General features: G+C 57.0%; 1 protein-coding gene across 1 annotated transcript; it reads left to right on the forward strand.

The window, feature by feature from the left end:
- The first annotated feature begins 21,804 nt into the window (after positions 1-21,804).
- MSX1 (msh homeobox 1) lies at positions 21,805-25,970 on the forward strand. The gene is made up of 2 exons (XM_045771390.2): positions 21,805-22,492; positions 24,793-25,970. The coding sequence occupies exons 1-2, from the start codon at positions 22,024-22,026 to the stop codon at positions 25,233-25,235; spliced, it is 912 nt and encodes a 303-aa protein (XP_045627346.1). The 5' UTR covers positions 21,805-22,023; the 3' UTR covers positions 25,236-25,970.
- Positions 25,971-26,420: the final 450 nt, after the last annotated feature.

Raw genomic sequence — 26,420 nt, forward strand, 5'->3', positions numbered from 1 at the left:
CACGCTCCTCTGAAGTCACTGCGAACTGAGACCGCGAGCCCCAAGAGTTTGGTGCAAGGACGTGCTTCACACTGTGTTTTTGGCATGATTGCCGTGAGAAAATCACAAGCGCTCTTGTCAGATGCCGAATTATTCAGGCAGACCAAGCCCTCCACCTTCTCGGAGCTCACCATCAATCAGTCTCCTCAGTGAAAACGGGGACCCGCTTTCTTAGAGCGATTGCACCACGTCACCCAGGAGGCTTGTTTAAAATGCAGATTTCTGGCTCCGGGCCAGGTGCAGGGAATGAGACCCTCTAGGATTGGACCCTGGCATGGGCATTGTCACATGTCCTGGAGCGATTCAGACAACTACCTCCCCGGCACACTGGTCATGTTAATAAGACTCTCAACAGCTCCTGCTTATACGCATTTACCCAGCTCCAGGCACAGCACTGAGGACACGGGGTGGGTAGACGGCCTCAAACCACCTGTGGCACCTCCACGCGCGGTGGGTCCCGTCGTGGCCCCATTTGACAGAAGAGGACAGCGAGGCTCAGACAAGTTGCACTGGCTCAGAGGCGCGCTGCTCAGCTGGGTTTCCGATCTGGGTCCGTCTTACTATGAAAGGCGGCGTCGCCACTAACTGCATGCTCGTGCATCCACCTGTTCAACAGAAGCGCTTGCTAAGCGCCAGGGACAGTCTGGGCGCCAGAACCCAACCAGGAGCAAAACAGGCAAGGGTCTCCCTACATGGTAACCATGGGAACCGGGCTTTTGAAAAGTGTACTAGTCAGGATAGAGGAGGTTTTGCTGCTGTCACAACACTCCCCTCAATGTCCAGGCTCGAAGCGACAAGAGTATCTCTTACTCACACTGCCCATCCACCATGGGTCGTGGGCCCCTCTGTTCATCACTCAGGGGCCAGACAGGTGGCGTAGTTACCTCGAAAACACCGCCGGGCCCCACGCCTGTGGGAGAGAGTGTTCTGGAGGATGCAGAACAGCTACTAAGTCTTTCTCCCCAGAGTGACATGAGTCAGTTCTGCTCACAGATCACTGGCTAGCATCAGTCACGTGGCCCCATCCACCCAGGAGGGGCCAGGACTGGCTTGGTTAGGACCTGCCATGTGCCTGGGGGCAGGGAGAACACATAGGCGGTAAACTGCTGGCAGAGGAAGAAGCTCATTTACAATCAGGATGCCTGCCAGCGAGGAACTAAACCAGGGTGTGGGGGTAAAGAGATGGGAGTGCACAGGGCAGGGGGGCGCCTTGCATGGGGTGGTCTGGGTGACTGACGCTGAAGGAGTATCAGCTTTAGGTTAAGGGAGGCCCCTGTTTTGATAAGCTTTTCTTTCTTTGGTGAATAATGTGGATGTATCAGGTTCAATTTGTTGAGAAAGCCCAAAAGATCTTGGCGCTATTCCTGAATGTGTTGATATTCTCCCGAGCAACCCTGGAAAAGCCACTGTCCTTTCTGAACTCAGGTTCCTCATCTGTAAAATGGGCACGATGGCCCTGCTAACAGGTCCTAGGTTGGCTGCCCCCGTGACAGATTGCGTCTAAAGAGCTGTTGCGGCTGCTGTTAGCCAGTGTGAGACAGAGTGTGTGTGTGTGCGCGCGCGCGCACGGAGGGCAGGGAGGGGCAGAGGGAGAGAGAGAATCTTAGGCAGACTCCATGCCCAGCATGGAGCCCGACACAGGGCTCGATCTCACAACTCTGAGATCATGAGCTGAGCTGAAATCAGGAATTGGACACTTAACCGACTGAGCCACCAGGGCGCCCCCAACAGCCAGTATTTTTAAATTGAGAAATTTGTAATAAAAAGTTCTCCCCGAGGGCCCGGTCCCCACCCTGCCCGGGTCAACCTGCCCCTTGGGGAAGTGAGTTCACTGTCTCCCGCCCAGAGGGCCTCTGAGGTTTCCTCCTAGTGTTAGGAATCTCGGGGTCTGTACACTTGCTCAGTGAGAGCTGGGAAATCGTGTGTGTGCATGAGTGTGCAAGCCAGCTGTGTGTGTATACATGTGGTGTGGTGCGATGGTGAGACTGCACGTGAGGCATGATCAAGAGTGTGTGTTAGCACTGCGTGTGAATGTGTTACTACTGGTGTGTGGACGTGTGTGCCTGTATGCGGTGTGTGCGTTGTGCTGTACATGTGTGTGCATGCATGCGAGTGTGTGCGTGTATGTGATGTGTGACAGTGCACGTGGGGGGCATATGAGTGCGTGTGTGTATGGTGTGCGGACACGTGTGCCCGTATGTTGTGTATGGGTGTGTGCTTGCATGTGAGTGTATGTGGGCTGTGAGTGCACGTGCCTGCATCTGAGTCTGTGCGTGTGTGATGTACGCGTGCGTGCGTGCGTGTGAGCGTGCGGCGAGTGTGCACGTGTTTTAGGAAGGGTGCCATCCAACGATACAATTGGAGGTTGCAAACCAAGATTATGGCGGATTGCCTCAGAATGAGAATAAAAACATTCATTTTTCAGACCTGGGGCAGAGGCAAGAAACTCTAAGCCCTGTTTCCTCTATGTCCTTTTTTTTTTTTTTTTTTTTTTAAAGATTTTTATTTATTTATTTGACAGAGATAGAGACAGCCAGCGAGAGAGGGAACACAAGCAGGGGGAGTGGGAGAGGAAGAGGCAGGCTTCCAGCGGAGGAGCCCGATGTGGGGCTCGATCCCAGAACACCGGGATCACGCCCTGAGCCGAAGGCAGATGCCCAATGACTGAGCCACCCAGGTGCCCCCGTTTCCTCTATGTCCTTAATCAAACCTTTTAACGTCATCGTCATCGTATCGCCTGTCTTGCAAATCCTGGTCCTTACGGGCTAAACCTCTGGACCCCATGAGGAAAGCAGTCTCTCAGAAGCGATAGCGGTCAGTCTCTGGGGAGAGGGACGAAGAGAGACGAGCCACTGGATGAGAGAGGCCGCATTACCGCCCCCCCTCCCCCGCGCTGTCTCCACGTGCAGCAGCTCCCCCATGCCCCGCCCCCCTCCGGCAGCAGGAATCAGGCAAACAGGTTTTGATGGGTGAGACGTCCTGGTGCCCTGCGCTGCCTCCTTGCGCTGCCTCAAGGCGGGTCTCCAGCCCCCAGCTTCCCCCTCCGCCCCCCGCGGCCCGGCCTGGTCACCATAAAACCCTGCGGCCGCTGCTGCATGAAAGGGGAGCGGGGAGATGAAGAGCTACCGCGCAGCCAGGGTCGGGCGGCCGGGTCCGGAGAGCAACCTGAATCACGTGCACCTCTGACCCCGCGGCCTCGAGTGTGTCCTCCTCCTCCTGCCCCGGGGCTCGGCCTGGGGGCCGCTGAGAGACGGCCCCGCACGCACGCGGCCCTGTGCGAGGTTGCAGGGGCACCGCCCCGCCCCACAGGAAGGAGCCGCGCTCGGATTCCAAGCCTGCGGTTTTCTCCTCCTATTTGTAATCGTTTGAATGAGGTCAGAATTAAAATCCGTTTCCATGGTGAGAACGGAGGGAGGGACTTAGAAACCGACACAGACCGGCTCTGAGAGAGACAAGAAAAGGGGCAGAGGCTGAGAGACAGGGACTGGGAGGCAGGAGGGCGAAAACGGAAGGGCCCAGGGGGCTGGGCGGGGACCTCGAGGCTGGTCCCGTCCGCCCTTGCAGGTCGCCGACTGCTTCTTTAGCGAGCGCGGGAGCCTGGCGCTTGCTCGCTGGGACGGGGTGAGAGGTGTCAAGGGCAGGGGCTCAGGGCTCTGAGGCACACCTGGACCTGGACGGAGGTGGCCTCTGGGCCTCCGCCAGGGATCTCTCCCCACCGGGCCCTGGCCCCGGGGAGGGGAAAGGAAAGGAGGGGCAGCGGGAGGGGAGGAGCAGGGAAGGGAGGGAGGGGCAAAGAGGGCCTGGGTTCAGACTGAGAAAAAGGCAAGTGGGAAAGGGGGCACGAAGGCACGGCCATCTGAAGACAGAAGCAGAGGCGGGGTGAGGAGGCGGCCAGGGGAGGCCAGCCCAGGCAGGAAGGAAGGAGGGCTCACTGCCCTTGGCCTTGAGCGCTGCTGCCCAGACCATACCCAGGGCCCTGTGACCCGGCCTAGGGGACCCCTTGTCAGACACAGGGAAGGATGATGATGGGGGGACTAGAGTCCACCTCCCTAGAAGTCCCAGGAACTTCTCCAGCTCAGCTACAGAACGGTGGAGTGTCACCCGAGGGCCACAACTGGAAGGAGTTTGATTCAGTTATCCACCAGGGTCAAAGTGTGGCTCAGAGATGTTAAGAAATCCACCCACAACCAGAAAGCTGACCAGTGGGAGAGAGGAGGTGAGCCAGGGCTCCAGTGGCAGAAGTGGCAGAAGGCAAAGCTGGCCTCCTCCTGCCACAGCCCCCATGGCCCTTCCTGAGCTGGGGGCTGGCGCTGTGTCACCGGGCTCTGTGCACCCACAGGCTCAGTCTGCAGACTTCAGCGCACGTTCAGGCTGTTGGAAATCTTGTTAAAAGGCAGATTTTGCTTTGGCATTCTAAACAATTTCTAGAATGAAAACGTTCATGGCTAACCAGTGCCCCGCGAAGGCTGCAGCTGCTGGTCCAGGGACACACTCGGAGCCGTGAGGTGTCATGCCCTCCTGAGGACGGCAGCCCTTCAGGACTCAGTTTCCCAAGTTATTCAACTGGAAGACTAGGGGTAGCCTGGGGAGCAGGAAGGGGAGAAAAGGAGGAAGAAGAGAGTCCTGGGGTCAGAGGTGTTCTGGTTTAAGTGGTGCTAGGCTGTTAGCACCTGCTTCACAGGGAGGCCCGAGACAGGAGCAAAGAGAAAGAGGTCACAGTGCTGGCCGCCCGCCCACCAGTGGGTGCTTCTGGCCAGCAAGGCTGTGCCGGGACACCTGCTGTTTGGGCTCAGACACATCTCGCTGGGGATCCTGGTGACCCCTGGGTCCCAAGCAACCCTGGGAAAAGCATTCAACCCCTCTGACTCTCAGCCTCCTCCTCTGTGTAATAGGGAATAATACATAGTCTGTCCTTGAGAGACTAACGCGAAATATGCACTCACTTCCTAGGGGTGACATAAGAACCAGTAATGGGGGGGGGGCTTTTAAACAACACAGCTTTCTCCTCTCACAGTCCTGGAGGCCAGAGCCCCGAATCGAGCTGGTGGCAGGGCCATGTTCCCTCTGAAGGCTCTAGGGGAGATGCTGTTCAGTGCCTCTTTCTGCTTTTGGTGGCAGGGGTGGCGGGGAGCGGGGGCGGCATTCCGTATTTCCTTGTCTGTGGCTGCATCATTCCGATCTGATCAGCCTCTGTCATCACGTGTCGCTGGCCCACACTAGGGCAGGAAACGTGCCCTGTCCATCCCTCCCTACAGAAGGTCTAGAGGCAGAAACGGACAGAATGGGGAAGGGGCAGGTTGCTCCCTGCCTGGGTTCTCCCCCTTCCGGAGCTGCTTGACTTCCCTTCCACCAGCTTGCTCAAGGGCTGTTTTGAACTCAGACCTGTTTCCTTCTCTCTGCAGGCTTCCAGCATCCCCCCCAGGTCTGACCCCCCGGGGCTGCCTTCCTTCCTCCGCATTTGCCCCCAGGGGAGGAGGGCACTCTGCGATCTGTGGGCAGCTGCTGCTGGCCCCAGGACACACTCTTCTTTCTGGCCAGTGTTCTTCCTGCTAGAATCACATCCACAGCCTCATTTCAGCATGAAGGAAGGGATGTCAGTGCCTCCCTGTCTCAACCATTCATTTCACCTCCATTATTGCACACATCGCTCTTGGCAATACCCCACTGGCATCAAATCCTCTGGGGTTTGCTGGGCCCCAGCATTTCTCATTCAGCAGCAGGTCAAGGGTGGGGCCCGACGGTCAGCATTTCTCACAAGTTCCCAGATGATGTTACTGCTGTTGGTCCAGTTGCGAAGTGTTCTGAGATGAATTTCTAAGGTGGGTGTCATTATCACCATAGTATAAATAAGGAATGACAGATTCAGAGAGGTAAAGTGATTTGCCCAAAGCCACACAGCTCTATGGGTTAATCCCGGTGGATTATGACACCAGTCCCCAACTGATCTTCAGCCTCCCTGTTCACTGCCCACCTCGGTGCCTGCCATCCTCCCCCCACTCCCCAGCACCAGGCACACCCCCACAGGGCTCTGCGCTCATGGAGATGGAAGAGATTGACCGTGAACACAGCAAATCCAGCACCAGGTGGGAAGGGCGGAATCCTATGAATGGAGGGCCAGCCAGGAACTCTGGAAACACCTGGGGAAAGGGACAGCTTCCATATGGGAATGAAGGAGGGCCTCACAGAAGAGGCACTTTTGAGCTGGGTCCCAGAGGACAGCTGAGCTGTCAAGGTGGAGTCGACTTCCTCATGCTTACAGATCCTCCACTTTCTCAGTGGAACTCCCTCCCACCCCACCAACCGCCTCACTCAGCTCCCCCAGCGCAGAAAGGAGGAGGAGGAGGAGATGCACATAGAGGGAGGGGTAGAGGAGGAGGAGAAGGGAGGGGGTCCCCTCTAGGGCTCTGAGGCACAGTGACTTTGCAGACACCCTGGGAGCCAGCGCAGGTCTGCGTGACTGGTGGAGGTTGAATGCGGCCACGAGGCCCAAGTTGGGAAGCCATCCTTCAATTGGTAATAAACCCCTGAAGTAGGGATGACATGCCATAAATCAGCAGTCCATGAGTCCCAGCCTGGGGTAATCTTTTCAATTATCTGCTTGCCCAGTGCGTGTCTCCTAAGACGATCAGAAATGTGCAACAGGGATGCTGGACCTGGCCTGGAAGCACTGAGGCCCGAAGGGTCAGTGTTGGACTGAGACGCCCCAGGCACCTCCCAGACCCCGCTGGCCACAGTCAGAAGGCAGCTAAGCACTGAGGCTCCCAGGGAGAAAAGGGCTACAAGGACTGGGTCAGGGATCGGTGCATTTACAGCATCTAAGGAGAGAGGTCTCTGGGCACGCACAGTGCTCCAGACTCCGGGGACTAAGCAGCAGCAAGGCAAGGTTCCTGCTCTCACGGAGCTGACCTTCCAGTGCGGGAGAGACAACAGACACAGGCAGACGGAGGTGTGACAGAAGCTGGGCAGCCCGAGCCGCACGAAGGCCTCTCTGAGGAACTGCGATTGAGCTTCTCGAATCCTTTCTACCACTTATAGGCTGGGTGATCTGGAGAAAGTCACTTAACCTCTCTGAGCCTGTGTGAGATCTCCACAAAGGGGAGGAGACATCAGCAAGTGGTGAGGGCCGTGGAAAAGTCAGTTGCTTCCCAGCTGCCTCTTTGCTCACCTCTCCTGCCCCAACTCCCCATTTAGTTCTTGCTTCTCCTGGGAGCCTTCTCGGGGTCCCAAGTGTAACACTTGTCTTTCTTCCGTAGGCCCCGGTACGTGTCATCCCTTCCCTTCACTCGCTCCCGCACATCACATTCGCATTCATGTTTGCTCACCCCTACAAGGCTGAGAATTCCTTAGGGCCAGGGTCCCAGTCCGACTTGACACCGTGGGCCCCTCAGAGCCAGTACAGGACATGGTGGCTAAGGGACAGATGCGCACATGTCTACTGCCCTGATGGGTGGATGGGGGAGGGGGGTAAATGGGTAGGTGAGTAAGTAGATGGGTAGATGGAGATGTGGATGGGTGGGGAGTGAATCGGTGGAGGGGTGGGTAGATGAATGGGTGGGTGAGAAAATAAAAGTCATGGGTGGATGCATGGGTGGATGGATGGACGGATGAATGGATGACGGATGGATGGGTGGGTGGATGGATGGATGGATGGATGACGGATGGATAGGTGGGTGGATGGATGGATGGAAAGTTGGATGGATGGATGAGAGTGGATGGATGGGTGGAAGGATGGGTGGCTGAATAGCTGGGTGGGTAGATGGCTGAGTGGTTGGGTAGATAAATGAAAGCCAGGGCTTAGAAAAATAAGAGGATTAGAATTAAGGGCTCTGAGGAGGGGCAGCTTTGCGGAAGAGGTGGAATATTTCTTCCTCAAAGACAAGAGAAATTTGTTCTGAGACAGAAAGGGGGAAGTTGAGAAAACTTTCATTTTTCCTTCATTTATCCAAACATTTCTCTGGTGCTGTGCTGGTTTCCAGGGATCTAAAGAAACAGGCTTCAGGCAGATTAGGGAGAGAACAAGCGAGCAGGCACTGAGTATGTGTTGCAGCCCGCATGATGTGAGCCGAGTTTAGGGGACTCAGGGGACGGGGAAGAGCCGCTGATCTCCCGCGGGCCGCCACAATGAGGGCCTCTGCAGCACTCCTCAGTGCCAGGTGAGGCTGCCTTGTAAGTGGCCTTGGCTCTTGGCACCATTTCTTCGCTACGTCTGGCAAGCCTGCCCACGCCTGAGCCCCAGCTCTGGAGCTAATGCCTGCCTGGGCCCCCTGGGGACCGCCATTTGGCAAATGCTCCTAGAGGCCAGGGGATTTTCTTTGGTGGTTTCCTGTGACCCACCCAGGGATGGAATATTCTCCTCCCTCTTGTATCTGAGGAACAAGCAGCTCAGGAAGGTGAGTTGTTTCACCCCAGGTCACCAACCGGTGGAGTTGAGGGGCCAGAATTCGCACCCCGGGCAGGGTAACCCCAGATCCCATGCCCGTCCCACCACGCTGTGCCGCTGCTCTGCATGGCTGTCCCGTCTCGTTGCTAGGATAACCTCCCTCCCAGCCCAGCAGTCGCCCCTCCTGGAGCGTGATTCTTGCACCTGACATCATAATCCTCTGTGACATCTTAATCAGCTCCCAGGCAACTGACGGTGCCCAGCAAGCAAGCCCAGTGAGTCAGCAGGGCCTGGACTGGGCCCACCTGCCCTGCCTCAGCCTTAACCCTTGCCTACCCACCCCAACCCTGGTTTGGGAGTCAGGCAGATCTGGTTTCAGGTCCAGGCTATGCTACCCACCCTGCTAAACTTCAATTTCCTCGTCTGTAAAATGGGCATAGAGATTCCTGTCCAGCTGGGTTTTGCCCAAGGTGGTGAAGGCACTGCGACGCCTCAGGGGGCTGTGGGTCCCGGGAGTTGTTATCGCCATCATTCCGCTCTGAGCTGGCTGCTCTTGGGGTCTGAGTGTCCGGCAGCACCACAGAGCTCCGGGAGCAAAGGGGTACAAGCATACTTTCTGTGGTGGGCTGCATTGTGTTCTCCCCAAAGACACGTTGAAGTCCTCACTGCTCCCCACACCCCCGTACCAGCCAGTGGGACCTTATTTGAGAAATGGCATCTTTGTGGAAGAAATCAAGTTAAGACAAGGTCATACCTGAGTAGGTGGGATCTTAATCCAATATGACAGGTGTCCTGATAAGAAGAGAGAAATCTGGACAGACGCACAGAGGCAAGATGAACACAGACCCCATGAGGGGGAGCCTGGAAGTTGACAGACACAAGCCAAGAAACACGGAGGGACCCTGGCCACCACGGAAGCAGGAAGAGACAAGGAGGGATTCCACCCAGAGAGCGCAGGGCCTGCAGACACCTTGATCTTGGAATGCTGGCCTCTTGAACTATGAGAAAACGTATTTCAGTGTTAAGCCATCCATTCTGTGGTAGCCCCTTTGCTGCCCTAGGAAATGAACACGTGTCCTAAGGGGACAACCTCAATTCAAAGTCCCATGTGCTGGGGCCAAGTCTCACGGAATCACGTGGACCCTTCTGTACAGTGGGGATGCCACTCTGCTAAACGGCTTTCAGCAAGCCACTTAACCAATCTTGCAGAAGTGGGGACCATGATGCCCCGTCACAGGTCAGAGGTGAAAAGTCTGAGAAGGGTCGGAGTTGATGGGATTCCTTACGTCCTGGCATTCTGTAGCATGATTTCTATTTTTAAAAATTCTCATGGGAAGCCCTGAGTCTCTGCTCAGGAGAGCCCTGGAGCCCAGTAGAGGATGGTCGAGCTCCTCAAAGGCTCCTCTTTGAAGCCCCCCATCCCACCCTGGGCCTTGCACATAGACCGCAAACCTGGCAGGGCAGGAGGCAGGGCCCCTCTGATGCACCCTCATTTCCTCCTCTGCTCTCCTCACCTCCCCCCTCCTTTGCACCTGGCTCCCTCCCTAGCTGGGCCCCAGCGCTGGCTTGGTATTTGAGACCATTTCTGCCCCCCACGCATCAGCTGATCAGAGCAGCCTTTGACGTCCATACACACATGGGAAGGGGGCCAGCACAGCACCAAACATTGTTTCCTTTCCTTTTGGCTGCCTGAGCCTTTTTGAGGAGCATCCTTTGCAAGGTTCAGATCCTCCCTCACCTTCGAGTAGCTAAGTGGCCTTGGCTCCTTACAGGTCACCCTCATCACCTTTGCCTCCCTCAAAGTGGAGAGCACAGCACGAACCCCATTTGGCCGGAAGGATCCAATGAGATGATGTGAGTGAAGAGCCCACCCAAGCAAGTTTCCTTGTGGCCACCATTACCCCATTAGTAGTCTCCTCACACCTGAGGTCAGACACAAACCCAGCCCACTGAGCCCCTTGCCTTCAACCACAGCCTCTCGATGCCTCTGTTTTCCCATCTGTTAAATGGGTTAATGGTGCCTGGGTGTAAGGGCTGTGGGACGCCTTTGCCGAGATGATGAAAGTGCTTAACACAGAGCCAGTATCACTGCTTTCTCTCTCCACTGCCTTCCTCGCACTGTGAGGGTGAAGTCTAAATGTCACTCCAAAGAATTCTTCCAAATTTGCCCTGCAGGATAGAAAGCCCTCAATACACCCTTGCAGGCAACCAGAGGCTCCAGAAGTCACTGCCCAGCCCCAGGAGAGTCTCAGGGAGAGGTTTTCTGTCTGCGCTCAGAAAGTACAACCAACACCCCTGCCTGTGAAGTGGGGAGGGGTGTGCTGAGCTGGTTTTGTTTTTCTGGAAGGTTGTAAACACAGGATAATGAGGGCTTGAGAAGGCAGCTGTAATGACTGTTATTGCTGGGGAATGGAGTCCATGGAAGCCCCACGCTGTCCCATACTGCTCTCCAACCCAAAGTCCAGAGTGTCTGGGAATGCCAGAAGGCAGGTGGGGCTGCTACCTTGGGGTCGGCTCCCTGGCCTGCGCCCCTGCACGCCCTGCCCCTTCCTAGCTCCCTGTTGTTCTTTTCTGAACTGGCTTATTCTCCTCCACCTGGCATGTCAAACCCTGTCCCGTCCTCCGCGCCCACACCTCATAGGCTGCCAGGGCCCCAGGGTCCTCCTGAGAATTACCCGACACCTGAGAAGGAGCCACACGATGTGAACACGCACGCCAGTCCTTCCAAGAACAGCACCCAGCTCTGGTCCGAGGGTCCTGGCCCACAAGCCTCCGGCCTCTGCATGGGGATTTGGAGCAGGGCCGGGAGAGTTGTCTTGGGAATGTGAAAGAGTTCCCCGGCTGTGCCACCCCTGGACAAGTGTCTTGACTTCTCTGGGCCTCGGCCTTCTGCCTAGAAGAAGATTCAAATATCTCCTGGGCAGCTCAGGCAGTAATGGCAAGGCTCAGTTAACGTGTGAGATGGAAAGTGGCTGTATCTTCTGGGATGTGCTATTAAAAAATCCATCACCGCGGCCGTTCCTGTCACATCACTCCATTGCATGACGGGAACCTTCCGGAAAGCCCACTGACCTCTTTTAGTCAGAAAACAAGTTTTACCTCAGGTTTCCTCAGTGCCAGTCACCGTGCCAAGTACTTCACATGCTTTATCTTGTATATTCCTCACAATATAAGGTGGGTAGATGCGTTAGGCCCATTTTCCAGATGAGAAAACTGAGACATGAAGAGAACAACAACTTTGCTAAAACCACAGCAAGTATGTGGGAGATTTTTTCAGTCATTCGAAAATATTTCCTGAGCATCTGCTATGTGCTGGGCTCCGTGCTTGGTGCTAGAGAGACTGCTGTAAACAAAACAAGCGTTTGCCCTGATGGGGCTGAATGTGAAGGGGGGGGGAAGAGATAACAAAGAAAGAAAGAGAGATAATAAAATGTCAAGTGGCAGCGTGTGCTATGGAAAAAATCAGCAGGCTAGAGGGACCTGTTGTCTGGGGGAGAGTTCTGGTGCCTTAGAGAAGGTGGTGGAGGGAGTTTTCTCTGAGAAAGGCGCATTGCAGCAGAGATCTGAGAGGCATGGAGCTGTGAGGGTGTCTAAGAGAAGAGAATAAAGGGCAGAGGGAACAGTCAGTGCTCCCCCCCCCCTTGCTTGGACAACTTCGAGGAGCCAGGGTGGCTGGAGGATTGGGCCAGGCTTCAGGGGAGGGGCGAAAGGGAGGGAGGGAGGGAGGGAGGGAGGGAGGGAGGGAGGGAGGCTTGGGAGAGGTGGGCAGAGGAGGATCCTGAGGAGCCTCACCCGCCCTGCTGAGAAGTCTGCGGACCCCACCGCTCCACCTCCACTGGGCCGTGCCCCTCCCTACACTGCGCAGGTGCAGGGCCCCAGAGGTGGGAGCCAGGCTCAGGGTGTGATGGGGACGAAAGGACACCCCTTGAGGGTCCCAGGGCTGGTTTGGGATGCTGTCTCTAGACACTGGCCCACCTAAGTCACTGTACTTCTCTGGACCCCTGCTTCCTCATCTATTTAAAAGGGCATAGCAGTACCCGCCTGCGCGGGGTGGGGTGGGGTGCGGGGGGCGCTGTGTTGGCAGGAACCTAGTGGCCAAGCACCCCACTGAGCCCCCGGACTGTGTCAGGAACAGCTCCAAACACTTAAGAGGTGTTCTTATGCAATTAATCCTCACCCAGAACAAGAAAGGGAGCGGGAGAGGATCCGTAACTCCGCAGGCACCCACGGAGCGGACTGCGGAGGCTCCTCCGGGTTCCAAAGGTGGCCTCCCCCGCTTCTCTCCCACCCGCCCCGCTCCCTCCCCCAATCCGGAGCGGGCCTCCCCTTACCTGGCAATCACGCTCCCTGCTGGCTCAGGTTACTGGAGGCCCTGAGGGGTCTGTTTAAACAAGTGTGTCTGAGCAGGAAAATCAAACAGACAGCGACCCTCCGGGACCGCCGCGGGACCACCGCCGGGGACTACCCCTGAACCTGATAAGGCCGGATCCCTTTTCACTTAATTGGGCTGCGGCCAGGGGCCCACCTTTCTATCAGATAGGAGGTCTCCCCAGGGGTGGAAGGGGTCCCCTTCAGATGGGGCTGTCGCGCACCCCTGGCTGGGAAAGGAGAAGCCCGAGGGCGTTGGGGGCACCGCCGGCTGGAGAGGTGCCATGTGAGAGTTTGCTCATTCTTGCCTGAAAAATTGGGGAGGGGGCTGTTGGGAGAATACTTCCCCTCCCGGAAAGGCCCAGGGAGGGAAATTCAGCCTCCGGGGAAGGGTGGGGCCTGTAGATGAACGCCCCAGGGCCGTGTCCCCGCAGCCTCCGCAGGCCCCGCAGTTGGCGTTCCCCACGCGGCCGGGGGAGGCGCTGCGGAGCGCAGGAGGCCTGCTTGGCCCGGGCACACCGCGGGACTTGGAGTCCATGCAGGCCTTTCTGAGCGACACCAAGCTCGTCGTGTGACCCCTCTGGGCTTCAGATGCCTATCTTCAGAGGAAGAGGCAGCTCGAAGTCCCCTTCAGGTCCAAAGGAGATTTAAAGGCGGCAGAGCCGGCAACTGAGGAGTGACTTCAGTGTCCTTTTAAAAGCGTCATTCAAGAACTATTCGATCAGCACTAAGATGGACTGTCTTCACCCTTGGCCCCAAGGTTCAGCTCTCTGGCTCCATCTCCTGCTTCAGTACAGCTGGCCCAGTGGGGGGTGCGCTGGGCTAGAAGTTTCGCTGGTGCTGACGGTTTTCTGTCACCTGCTAGTCATCCATTCCCCTCTCCTCTGAAGTGTCCCCTCTTTAAGGCAGGCCCTGTGCTAGCCTCAGGGGCCCACACAAGCTTGCTATGGCGGCTAGACCGATGCCCACTCATGGGGTCAGAGCGGGGGCAGCCGGAAGCGCCACGCCTTGTGGATGGGCAAGGCTTTGCAAGCTTCTCTGCCTTTCTCCCGTCAGGGAGTCGAGGGCAGGGGTCTCCAAGGTGGGGTAAGTCTATGCTGTGGGACGCACTGAAAATCCCCTGGGGTGCCAAGAGAAATCTTAGAACACTTCATGCCTTTATGCTGGTCTTTGCTCCTGTAAACTACTTAACTCTAGTTTCCCCATATTGTAAACTAGGATTAAAAACAGTTGCTGCCAGGATTAAAAGCGTCAAGATACTTAAGAGCTCAGAACAGTGCTCGGCAATAGTCATAATTGTCAATACGTGTTAACTACTATTAACAAGACTTAGTGTCCATCCTGGCCTTCCGCTCTTCAGTTTTCCAGTTTCCCTGGACTCGGATCCTCCTCAGACGGTCGCAGGAGCACCGCAAAGCGGAGTCCATTACACGGGTGCAGGAACTTGGGGTCTAGGCGGGCGCTGTCCCCTCGCCCGGATCACTGGCAGGCGGGGCCGGGAGCCCCATTCCGGAGGGGCGTGGCTCCGCAGGAGTCGTGGCCCCGCCCCCTCAGCGCGCTCCCGGAACCTGCGGGTCTGGGGACCCGGCCGTGCGTCTGGACAACGCAGCGCCAAACCTGCTGGAGGTGGAGGAAAATAGAACTGGATCAAAGCCTCCGGCATTTACAGCCTCCACGGCCCACCTACCCCGTGACACCAGACATTCCACTCTCCCCATCACGCGTGCTGCAGTGGAGACCGCCCCGGCGCTGAAACCGGTCCTGGTGTCTGCGACGCCCAGCTGCGCGGCCTGAAGCACGCGGCTCCAACTCTCCGAATCTCGGTTTTCTCATCTGGAAAGAGAGATGCCCACCTCGGGGGCTTTTGTGAGAAGTAACTGTCGTGATGCCCTTGAAGAACCTAGCACATCGCCGGTGCTCAGGCAGGGCGGGTTCCCACCAGCACCCACCGTCCCCGGGGCGGGGCGGGGAACGATGAGCACTGGGTTAGGGTTGGGGAACCCGCACTGTAGTGCCAGTTCTGTCAGTTCTCTCAGTCTGGGCCTCAGTGTCCCTATCTATGCAAGCGCGTGTTCCGTTGCGCACTGAGAGCTTACTGATGCTGGAGGGTTCCCAGCACTGCCGCCCCTAACCCTTCACTCGACCCAGGAAGGCGGCTGCGGCTGCGGGAGCGCCTCAGCTCACTTCATGGAACGGACCTCCTGGTCCCACCTCACAGGCAAGGAAGGGATGCTCCAGGACCTCGGAGGCTGAGGGAGGGAGGGGAGTATAGGGCAGAGGCCAGTCGCTGTCTTTTCCTAACAGCTGAGGTTTGGTGAGAAGAAAGTGCAAAAGGGCCAAGACTCTGGGGAGGAAGGGTCGTCTCCTTCCAGGGGGCAGGCCAGGCCGGGAGGGAAGGGGCAGGTGGGGTGGGGTCTGGTGTCCTTCACTGGGTCCTGAGCTGAGCAGGGCCAAAGGCTTCTCGGCAGGGCAGCCCCTCTGCCATCCTGCTTTCCTATCCTCCACCTGGCCCTAGGAGGAAGGTATATTGTGCAGTTCACCGTCCAGACTCAGAGGAGAAACTACTAGCTCCAGGCCTTTGGCAGGGGAGGCAGGAGCCAGGGAAGGGAGGGACGCTTCCCGCTGCTCTTGAAGGTGTGAATGGCTGCTCCAGAAATCGAACACTCTCTGCAGAAAGAACTGGCTGCTGTTGCATTAGCTTCTGAGCGACTTGAAGGCAGTAATTCTAACTGAATCATGGCGGGGGAGGGTGTGTGTGTGAGAGAGACTCCATCCGAGAAAGGGATGGACAGGTAGGGCTTGAGAAAAGAGACACGGCACTGGAGAAAGACAGAACCACAGACAGAGATCAGAGAGAGGGAGAGATAGAGGCTGTGAGATCCACCCAAAAAGACCAAGAGAGAGACCCAACTGGAGAGAGAGAGAGAAAGAGGCTGTAGGGAAGGAATGTCAGAAGCCAGGGACCCAGGGGAGAGAGACCCGAAAAAGAGGAATGGGGTGGGAGTCAGGGTGGGAGGGGGCCGTGGGCTCCCCCAACCTCATTCTCCATCCCTTCTCCCAGAAAGGGTGCCTCCCACAAAGTCCTGTGGGCTGCCCTGATGGCAAGCGGGGACCACGTTACCGAGGGCCACTCCCTAGGCTCCCCTCCACTGCTCTCTTTTCTAATGTCAGCTCTGGATTTCCTCGGCACCCCAAACTGACCTTCCATTTCAGTTAATATTAGTCTCTGGGAAGTGCCTGGATCACCAGAGGCTCTGGCTGTCAGCATGGCTATATCCATGGCTCTGCACTGAGTCTCATTTTGCCTAGGCTTCTCTGCCTTCCTGCCTCTCTTGTTCAGTGTGCCTGCCCCTCCCTCCCTACCCTGTCTGGGTCTCTCCCTCTGTCTCTTTCCCAAGGTTACAGAGCTGGGGGTGAAATCTGAGGTTCCCCAATATCACAGGTACCTCGGCCTCCCTGGATCTTCCTGCAAGGGTGGAATCCGCCGGCCCAGAGGAAGGCCCCAGCTTTCCTCCCCCCACCCCCTGATGCCAAGTGCTCCCAGCGCCAGGAACCTGCCACAGAGCGGAGTCAGCCTCGTGGCCTGACGAGCAGCAGCAGGAGCAGCAAGGGCCGAGCTCACTGTCTCTGAGCTGGGGAACAGCATGCCCATTTCTAAGTGGATAAATCGAGGCTCAGAAAAACTGACCCTCAGCCACGGCCTGCTGACACATCTTGCAGCCCGCATCTGTTTCCTTCTCTGACAAACCTGAGATCTTGGGCATTTGATAAATTCATAGAAAAACTTAACAGTCTTCAAGATTCTCAAGTAGGTGGTAGGCAGGGGGAGGGGAGGAGCAGGAGAGAACTGTCAGCTGAACCCAACACCCATTTTGTGGATTGGGGGCAGGGCTAGGAGGAGGTGCCGCTAAAAGTTGCCAGCATCTGCGGTATTTCAGTGCATTCATTTCGTCTCTTGAAAGCGCAGTGAGAGAGATCGCTCCCTGCCGTGTAAGGAGTGAATTTCAGGGGTTCAGACCCACCCGCATCCAGATCCCGGCGCTACCACTAACTTGCTGTGTGACCCTGGGCAATACACTCTACCTCTCTGACTCTGTTTTCTCATGTGGAGGCGGGGTGGGGGTGGGGGGAGCCTATAGTAATGCCTATCTCCCAGAGTAGAGAGGATTAAATCGGATAAAGTTTTCGAGACCTCCGAAGAGATGCCTGACACCAGCTCAATAGAAGTCAATTCTCTTCTCCCCATTCCCTCCAATCCCCTAACCCTTGCCGGAACAGAGACGGGGCGCTCAGCGGGCTGAGCAGCGCCTGGCAGGCAGAAGGGCGAGCCTTCCTTGGCCAGGGGTGGGCAGAGCCAGGATGGAAGACGTTTGGTCGGCCCCCGGAGCCTCGGGGTCTGCCTGACATCTCCAGGCTTAAATAACCGTGCGCCTTTGTTATTCGTCGGCAGCAAAGTGGTTCGTTACGCCTGATTGGTCTAATTGCTTTGAAATGGGATATATTATCTATAATTATAGAGCTCTAGGAGGAGCCGGCCGGCCTCCGCTTTCATCTTCCCCAAGTGCACCCTCATGTCGCGATCACATTAATTTGGGCCATTTGAAAGGGGGCCCCTCTCTCCCCCGCGGATCCAGGCCCCCTCACCCGCTTCCGAACTTAAAGACACAAGGAAGCCCCAGCTTGAGCGAGGGGAAAGAAGTGAGTGGGGGAAGGGCGGGAAGGGGGGAAGAAGCAGGGAGTCGGACTTGTCTATTTCTTCCTGGCGCTGGGTGAAATCCACCGCACTTGGGCAATTCCATCTTACAAGCTGGGCCAACTTAAGGTGGAGGAATTTGCAAGGAGGAGAAAACAGTTTTTACAGTAGTTTTTTTTTTTTTCCACTTTGCGTTAAAGAAGGGCACCTAAACTCTTAAAAGGCTTAAGTTCTGCACAGGTCACAGGAAAGCAGAAAGCGTGTTGATCTGGATTCGTGCTGTGGATTATTCAACCAGTAGCTGAAGACTCCCTGGAGTTCCCAGCTCTTCGGAGTTTTTCTCTGGGAAGCTGTGAAATCCTCCCGAAGAATACCATCAGTGACTCCCAGACAGTTTCTCAAACCTCTAACTCCCAGAGGTTCACTTCTAGGCGGCAGAGGCCAAAAGACTGGAAGGCGCGGGGTTGGGAGGCCCCCTCCGCAGGTTGGGGGATCCCGAGTTCGTGCTTTCTGTCTACCCGTCAACCTCTCCACCCTCCCCCCCCCCCCCCGCAACCTCAGGACAAAATACCTCCTCTCTCTCCCCCTCCACCGCCCTCCTGGAGATTGGTGAATTCCCACCAAAATAAATCGTTCCGGGTAATCGGTTTTCATAGCACATTCATTCTATTAAAGAGGACTGTTTGGGGCTCGCTAATTGCCAGGGGATCCCACTGAGCTGCACATTTTTAAAAATGCACGCGGGATTCCTGGGTCGAGGCCACAAAATGCATTGGAAAGGGGGGGGCAGGGGCGTAAACAAAAACCCGACGGAGGCGACAACGAATGCCCAAGTGAGGGGCCAGCCCGCAGGCTCTTCCAATCCTTGCGGCAATATCCAGATAGTGACAGAGCTCTTCAAGATGGGATCCCTCTAAAAACTAGTCTTTGCCTACGAAGGGGGAGTTTAAAAACACCCCCCTTCCTCCACCGCCGCACACCCTCCTAAAATAGGCATTTGGAGGAAAAAGACCAAACCCATCACCAGCCTAGTTGCCCAGAGAGTGGACGCAAGGCAATCCGTCTTTAGAATCCTAAACGCCAAGGCTCTTTGTTGGGGACGGAGTGATTTTAAGACTCCTCGGACTGAGGAGGATGGAGCGAGGAGCGAGGGGAGGGGAGCGGAGCGCGCGAGGATGCTAGCCGAGCCCCAGTTCCCGAGCTTTATCTGCTGCGGGCCAGCCCTGCCCTTGCCAGGCATGAATTACAGCCCGGCTTTCTCGGCTGCTGCGGCCGCGCGGAGAAATGCAGGGGTAGAAGCGCCTGGGGGTTAGTGCTGGCGGCGAGATAACGGGCGCAGCCCCCCGGCTCTGTCAGCTCGAGAAACCCACCAACCGGGAAATCCGGAAAGGCCCAGACAAAAATAAACGCAGAGAATGCTCCTTTTCGCCGCGCCAAAACTTATGCCTCCTCCCGCGGGCACCACAAGCTCGGAGAGACACATAGACGTTTTGTTTCCGTGCTCTAATTCCTTTCTCTGAGACCGCGGGCACCCCTATTCTGCAGCTCTAAGGCAGCTCCGTGGAAGAGCCGCGCGCTATTCTGAGCACGGACTCCACGTGGAATCTCCTCGGAACCCCTTTCCCTCTTCAGACACACTCTTCTCGCCTTGCAATGCATGCAGCCGGCTAGCCCGCCGCTCCCGGCCAAGAGCAGACGCGAACCCAGACCGAACCTAAAAAGATACCATGGGGTTCCGGACGCGCTTGGGATGCCTAGGGGAGGGCGGCAGGGCCGGGGGCTGCGGGCGCAGGCGGTCTGCTCCCAGGAGGCGGGGGCGCGACTTCAAGGGCCCCTGAGCCGGCTGCTGCCTTTGATCCGGCCGCCGCTGGCGCCTAAAAACAACATCCTCGTCTGCCTATTAGGCGCGCTGAGGGATCGTGACAGATTGTTTATCCCCACAATTAGCGATGCGGCCCTTCTCCCGCCGCCCGGCTGGCCGGCCCCCGGCCCGCGCTGGGCCTCGCTGCGCCGCTGCCAGAGACAGCCCTGAGACCCCTCTGCGTCGCGCGGCTGCACTCTCGAGGTTCGAGCCCCTGCTCTGTCCTAAAGCAGGGGTTCTTCGCTGGCGGACTCCAAGTGGGCCCAGAGCCCCTGAAGTTGTTTTTACTGATGCGTATTTTTCTACGGAGGAAGCTCTTAGTTATATCGAGTTCTCAAAGTGATCTGAGAGTCGAACAGTTGAGAAGGGAGACGACGGTGGAACAAAGCAAGCCCGGGTCAGAAAGACACATTGCTCGCTTTTGACACGATGACCGAAAAAGCCAAGGGCCCTCGGTTTCCTCTCCCCCTATACCCCCAATGCAGAGTGAGATTCCCGTTGGGCTGTAGGGTGCTGTACCAGGGACAGATACATTTAAAATGTAGGCAATGGAAGTTCGCTGTCCGAGCTGGGCTGCTCGCAGGGGTTCGGCCTACAGCCTTGCTGAGCACCATTTCGGTCAGCCCTAAAATGGGCCGTACGGTCTCCTATCCTTGCACCCTCAGGCGTACCTCCCGGACCTCAGTTTCGCTGCCGGGTAGAAGGATTCTCTCTTCCTCCTGCCCGCCCCCCCCCACCCCAGGGGTACGGTGAGTTTAAGATAGGCCGCGTGGGTGCACCCGGCCTCCAGCTGGGCCCGAAGCGCAAGCTAGAGGCCCCAAACCCTGCCCCATGCTTGTGTTGCAGTCTCCGGTGAGTAAGAAACCTGGAGACGTAAATATCACAGATGCAAGAATTCCTGAACCTGCCCCAAGGCCTGCACATATCTCCGGAGCCTGCGGACAGATGTGAAGCTGCCGATCACCCTGGCGTCCGCAGCCCGACCCCTCCCGCCAGACCCCGGACGCCGTCAGGGTAATAAAGTTCCCGCTCTAGCAATTCATTTTCCTTAATCTGGACGCCCCTAATCTACAGCTTTTATTGGGCCCAGTTAAAAGGCGAGGGAATTCGCTGTCCCTCCGCGCTCGGATAATTACCCCTAAATGGCCGCGGCAGCCCCTTGTGTTTCCTGGAGATTAGAACCCCGCAGTCATCAATGGCCAGTCCCGGTGAGCCGCCAATCACCGCCGCTGGCTCCCCGGGAGCCGCCGGCCTGGGCCCCGGGATAAGAAGCCATAAAGAGGAGGCGCAGAAAACTGCCGAGCCCCGACCCGACTTTGCATAGATCTTAAGTCTCCCCACACTTTCAGCTCCCTTTTCTCCATTTTTTTTTTAAGCAGGAAAAAAAAAAATCACGTTTCCTCCGAAACTGGCAAAATAAAAGTTCCCAAGCCCAGCTGCCAAGGATCCATCCCGGGAACAGTCCTCTTTTCCTCCCTGCCCCCCTCCCACAAATGTGCCTCCCCAGCCTTGTACCATCCTGGACCCAGAGACAGGGATGTGTTTTTGTTTCCGCGGACGCGTTGAGGTCACGTTAAGGCCAGACCAGTGTTTTGTTGACGTTTCTGCTGGTTTTATTTCAATAAGTTCTATATCAAAAGGACCCGGCGGCTCCTTCCCCCAGCTGGTTGCCGGTATAGGTGTTGTAATCCTCCCGGGGAAGTTCACAGCGGGGAAAAGGACACATCCTGAATGAAAATCGATTACCGACCCCGGATAATATTATATATTCTTATCCTTAGCATCCACAGCGCCACAGGAGCGTTGCTTCTGTACGCAAACTTCAGCCCAGCGCTTAGAAAGAGACAAAGGCCTTTACTCGGACGTAAAGTTTGCAAGATTGAACAGGGGAAGAAAATAAAGGTGTTTTTTAAAAAAAGGAAATTAACACTCAGTCTTTCTACTACAGTAAATAACCATGAGGATTTTTTAAACTATAAAAGAAATACTCATAAAATGACTCGTCTCAAATGATCATGTAGAGAAGAGGGGAGGCAGGTAGAGGAGGGGGACAGAGAAACAGACCCAGCAGCTGACTGAAGAGGAAGGTCAAGAAGCCTTGGTAGACGGAACCAGGGAAAGAGTAGAGAAAAAAGGGTGGCGTGGGAGAGAGGGGTGGGCAGAAGAGAAGTCCCCCAGGAACACAGAAAAATAGAGACCGACGGGGACCCGGAAAGAGACAGGCGGCCCAGGCAGCAGTGCGGAAGAAAGTTTCTCCCGCGCCCCCTCCCCTGCTCTGCCCTCCCGGGGCCGGGCCCTGTCCCGCGCGCCCCGCGGCCCAGTGCGCCTCGGGGCCAGTCCGCCGGAGCGCTGCCCAATGGCTTGCGCCGGGCCCGCCCCCTCGCATGCTGATTGGCCGCCGCCGCGCCGGCCTCGCCTTATTAGCAAGTTCTCTGGGGAGCTGCGGCCCGACCCGGAGCCGGCGAGTGCGCCCGGGAACTCGGCCTGCGCGGCGGCGCCAGCGAAGAACCAGGCCCCGAGCGCCGGAGCTGGCCTTCTGGGGAGGGGCGGGAAGCGCGCGCGCGAGGGCCCGCCCGGCCAGGGCCCCGGGCGCTCGCAAAGGCCGGCCGCGCTCCCAGCCCGCCCGAAGCCCATGCCCGGCGGCTGGCCCGTGCTGCGGCTGGAGGGGGGGCCCGGCTCTGCATGGCCCCGGCTGCTGACATGACTTCTTTGCCACTCGGTGTCAAAGTGGAGGACTCCGCCTTCGGCAAGCCGGCGGGGGGAGGTGGGGGCCAGGCTCCCAGCGCCACCGCGGCCACGGCGGCCGCCATGGGCGCAGACGAGGAGGGGGCCAAGCCCAAAGTGTCCCCTTCACTCCTGCCATTCAGCGTGGAGGCGCTTATGGCCGACCACAGGAAGCCCGGGGCCAAGGAGAGCGCCCTGGTGGCCTCTGAGGGCGCCCAGGCGGCGGGCGGCTCTGCACAGCCTCTGGGCGCCCGGCCGGGGTCTCTGGGAGCCCCAGACGCGCCGTCTTCGCCGCGGCCGCTGGGCCATTTCTCGGTGGGAGGACTCCTCAAGCTGCCAGAAGATGCTCTGGTCAAAGCCGAGAGCCCCGAGAAGCCCGAGAGGACCCCGTGGATGCAGAACCCCCGCTTCTCCCCGCCCCCGGCCAGTAAGTAGCCAGAACCCAGGCGGCGGGGGAGGGGGCTGGGCGGGGATGCCGGACCCGAGGGCGCCAGGCCGAGCGCCGGCGCCTGCTTGTCTCCAGCGGCTGCGTACCTGCAGCTGGGTACCTGGAGCCGGTGCTGCAGATCGGTTGGGGGGGAGGCCCGGGTTTACTCCTCTCCCCACTCCCATCAGCTAAAGGGGTGGAGGCCGGGCTGAAACCCAACTCTCGGTCCACTTTCGCGTGCTCCTCGCCTTGGCCAGGGGACGCTGCGGGTGGGAGTTAACTTATAGGACAAGATGTCTGGGTACCCTCTCCTCCAGCTGCCATCAGAGGACCCAGGAGTCCCCACTTCCCTATCTGCCCTCAAGCCCTGATACTTCGCCGTTATCCCTACGGGTGGCTCCAAGTGGTGCGGACATCCTCCCTGCGCGCAGAGTTTCACTTTCTCGTAGTAGAAGACTGCCCTCACCCCCCGCATTGAAGTATCTCTTTGCCCAGAAGTTCTTAACCTCTTGCAAAATTCCCCCTTCCCCCTTCTAGTTTCAGGCAGATACTTCCTACTCCTGGTGGATGGGTCATTTAGTGGGAGGGGGCGCTCAGGTTCCAGTGGAGGGGGCGGGGCACCAAGTCATTTAGTGGGAGGCGCCCCCTCGATGGCGGTGGGAAGCTCCCAAACCTCGCAGACTGGGCCATTGAAGCGGACTCCAGCCGTCATAGGCGCGTTCGGGGTCGTTCCAAGGCCTTATGGCCCCCCGGCTTCTCTGCCTAGCAAACACGCTCGGAGATATTTCAGGAGCACGGGAAATTCCCAAGTTTTCCTCGTTTCCTCCGATTATTTTGCGCGGCATAATAGCAACCCGAATTCAATGGCGTGATGCTGAGGAATGATTTTTATCTGGGGATTAAAAGTCTTTGAAAGGCCAGCCCCTCCCTGGGCCTAATGGCTGGAGAAGGTGGCCCAGGGCTGTGCTGTCGCTACCGAAGGGAGTGACGTTTTCCTCGGCGCCCGCCCCTCCGGCGGCCGGGCGGAAAGCGAGTCGGGGGCCAACTGCTTCCCGGACTCTCAACGGCCTGGAGCAGGGAAGAAGGGGGGATGTTAACACGAGGTTTCGTTTGACTCATATCCTGGTGGTCTGTGAGCCCAAAGGATCATTAAAAAAAAAAAAAAAGCCAACGAAAAAAATGCATGCTTAGGCAAAACCCGCATGGTGAAATATTCTCGACTTGAATTCATTTTTCCCAAGGGAAGCTGCTGGGTAGGGAAAGCAGCCTTTCCAGGACTTGGGAATTCGATTAGGGCCTCCGCCCAGACCCCAAAGTCGTTGTGATCCCCATTGTCCTGGAAATAATTTGTTCTACATTTTATCTGGCCCCGGCTGCCCGATGTGGCCGGGGTTGACTGGCGCAGAGGACTCAGTCTCGGACCTGCGGGAGCCCTCTGTCGGGGTGCTCGCTCACCGCCCATCCTTGAGGTATATTTTGAAGCCATAAGAAATAGGTTGGCATCTTTGATCTCTTCAAATGGAGACCCAGGTCGAGGAGAAGTGATTGCAGTCCCCCTCCCACCCTCTCCCATTTGTGTGTGACCAGAGGGCCAAGGCGCTGGGGGTGGGAGAGACCCAGGAGACAATTGAGACAATCAGAAGCCCCCCACCCCCATTGGCACTTTATGTATTTGAGATATGGCCATGGTGCCACCTCCCCATCGCCTGACAGCCGGCTTTGCTCCGCCTCTGGGTCCCCTGGGACTGCCCTTAGAACCCTGTAGGAACATGCTGTTCCAAGGGAAAGAGTGGAATTTGGAGATCTGGGTTGGATGCCACGAAGCGGCCTACCCTAGCGCCAACACTTGGTGGGCACAGATAAATGTTTGGCCAATTCATGAAACTAGATGAGATCTTGGGTTGGGTGCAGGGCCTTCGCGCGTGTTTCATCAACCTTATGAACAGCTACCGTTCCAACACGGGCGTCGGTGGGAGGAGGCCCGCCCGGAAGGCCCTCCTGAGCAGCCACCTACCACGAAGGCATCGCACCTCTTCCCAGTTAAGTGCGGGCCTTGAAGCTGCGCTTGTTTCCCCTGGAATCTTTGTTTCCTCGTTTGCAAGAAGTAGACAGGAACGTCTACCCCGTGGGGCGTGGCAACTGGAAAAAACCTTTTCCAAGGGTCTCTCCGAGTGCCTGGCACCGAGGTGCTCCACGAAAATGAATAGTTGGTATTGCTATTGACTACGGTTACTACTTCGTGGGCAGATGACTCTCCCGCGCCGCTATCTTAACCCCCTGCCTTTTTCTCGGTCCCCTAGGGCGGCTGAGCCCCCCGGCCTGCACCCTGCGCAAGCACAAAACCAACCGCAAGCCGCGGACGCCCTTCACCACCGCGCAGCTGCTGGCGCTGGAGCGCAAGTTCCGCCAGAAGCAGTACCTGTCCATCGCCGAGCGCGCCGAGTTCTCCAGCTCGCTCAGCCTCACCGAGACGCAGGTGAAGATCTGGTTCCAGAACCGCCGCGCCAAGGCCAAGAGACTGCAGGAGGCAGAGCTGGAAAAGCTGAAGATGGCCGCCAAGCCCATGCTGCCCCCGGCTGCCTTTGGCCTCTCCTTCCCGCTCGGCGGCCCCGCGGCGGTAGCGGCCGCAGCCGGCGCCTCGCTCTACGGGGCTTCGGGCCCCTTCCAGCGCGCCGCACTGCCGGTGGCGCCCGTGGGACTCTACACAGCCCATGTGGGCTACAGCATGTACCACCTGACATAGAGGATCCCAGGGTCCCCTCCCTGTGGTACCAGCCAATTCCTCCAGCCCCGTCTCCTGCCAGCCGCAGGAGCCATCCCCCAACGAGCTCCCTTGTTCGGCACCGCCCGGCTCCTTCCCCTTTAACCCCCAAGCTGCTCCGGTTTATCCTCGGCTGCTCCCTGCGTTCACTCTCCAATGTCTGATCCCCTTCCCCAAAGTGGCTGGAAGGGGCCCTTAACACTCTTCTAGAATCTAGATCTACCCTTTGTGTTACAGATGGAGAAACTGGGGTTAGAGAGGTGTAGACTTCCCAGCGGTCCCCCGCAGAGTTAGCGGTTGGACCGGCACTAGGCGGCTGTGTCCTGTCCTGACACCAGGCAGGAGGAGCACAGAGAAACTCACGATTGAAGATTTTGGAAAATAAGAACAGTTGGAGAAAAAGAAAAGAGCAAGCCAGGGGAGATGGAAACCCCGGTCCTTCCATCGGAAAACTTCAGAGACCTTCAACTGCAAAACGTCTGCTTTTGGTGGGGGAGGGGGTTACACAGATGCGTTGCCAAGGTAGGTTGAAGGGACCTCTCTCACCAGTACCAGAAAAAACTGTAAAATAAAATTTAAAACTCCTGTTTCTATTTAACAGTACATTTGTGTGACTCTCACGAATCCCTTTGGAAGGGGTTGTGTGTAATATACTGTATATTTGAAATTTTATTATCATTTATATTATAGCTATATTTGTTAAATAAATTAATTTTAAGCTACAAGAAACGATCTCTTTATTGATTTAGGCTTTTATTTGAACTTCTTGCCTTCTGTTCACATATACAATTGCTTTTCAGCATGATAGTAGTTTTACACTAGCACCTTTCAAAGGTGACAACAGGATATTCAGGGATGGGGGGAGGTGCCTTTTTGAACATGCAGGACAGATCTGCGTTAGCAAAGTCAAGTGGAGAATTGAAGCAATTACCTAGGATAATTAGGCTCAATTTTCCAATTCACTTTAAGCTGAAATCGACACTTGCCCAGGCGACCCATAACCGACTCTTTCTTTTTTCTTCCCTTTTAACCTGTCTATGAAAACAAAGCGAATCACCCAAATGGTTTGATGACTGCAGACAGCTAATCCAGACAATTCCCACCCCCGCAAACCTGTTTTTCCCACAGGAGGCCAGGTGGGGGGTGGAGGCCATTGCTTTGCTTCTC

Source organism: Ursus americanus, chromosome 8, assembly GCF_024610735.1.
Source record: "Ursus americanus isolate L20-20 chromosome 8, mUrsAme1.1.p, whole genome shotgun sequence".
Classification (NCBI taxonomy): Eukaryota; Metazoa; Chordata; class Mammalia; order Carnivora; family Ursidae; genus Ursus; species Ursus americanus.

Excerpts from the sequence above, each read along its gene's own strand:
- MSX1 (XM_045771390.2), top strand. The coding sequence starts at position 22,024 with ATGGCCCCGGCTGCTGACATGACTTCTTTGCCACTCGGTGTCAAAGTG. Across the intron at positions 22,493-24,792 it reads CTTCTCCCCGCCCCCGGCCA|GGCGGCTGAGCCCCCCGGCC; the intron begins GTAAGTAGCCAG and ends TCGGTCCCCTAG.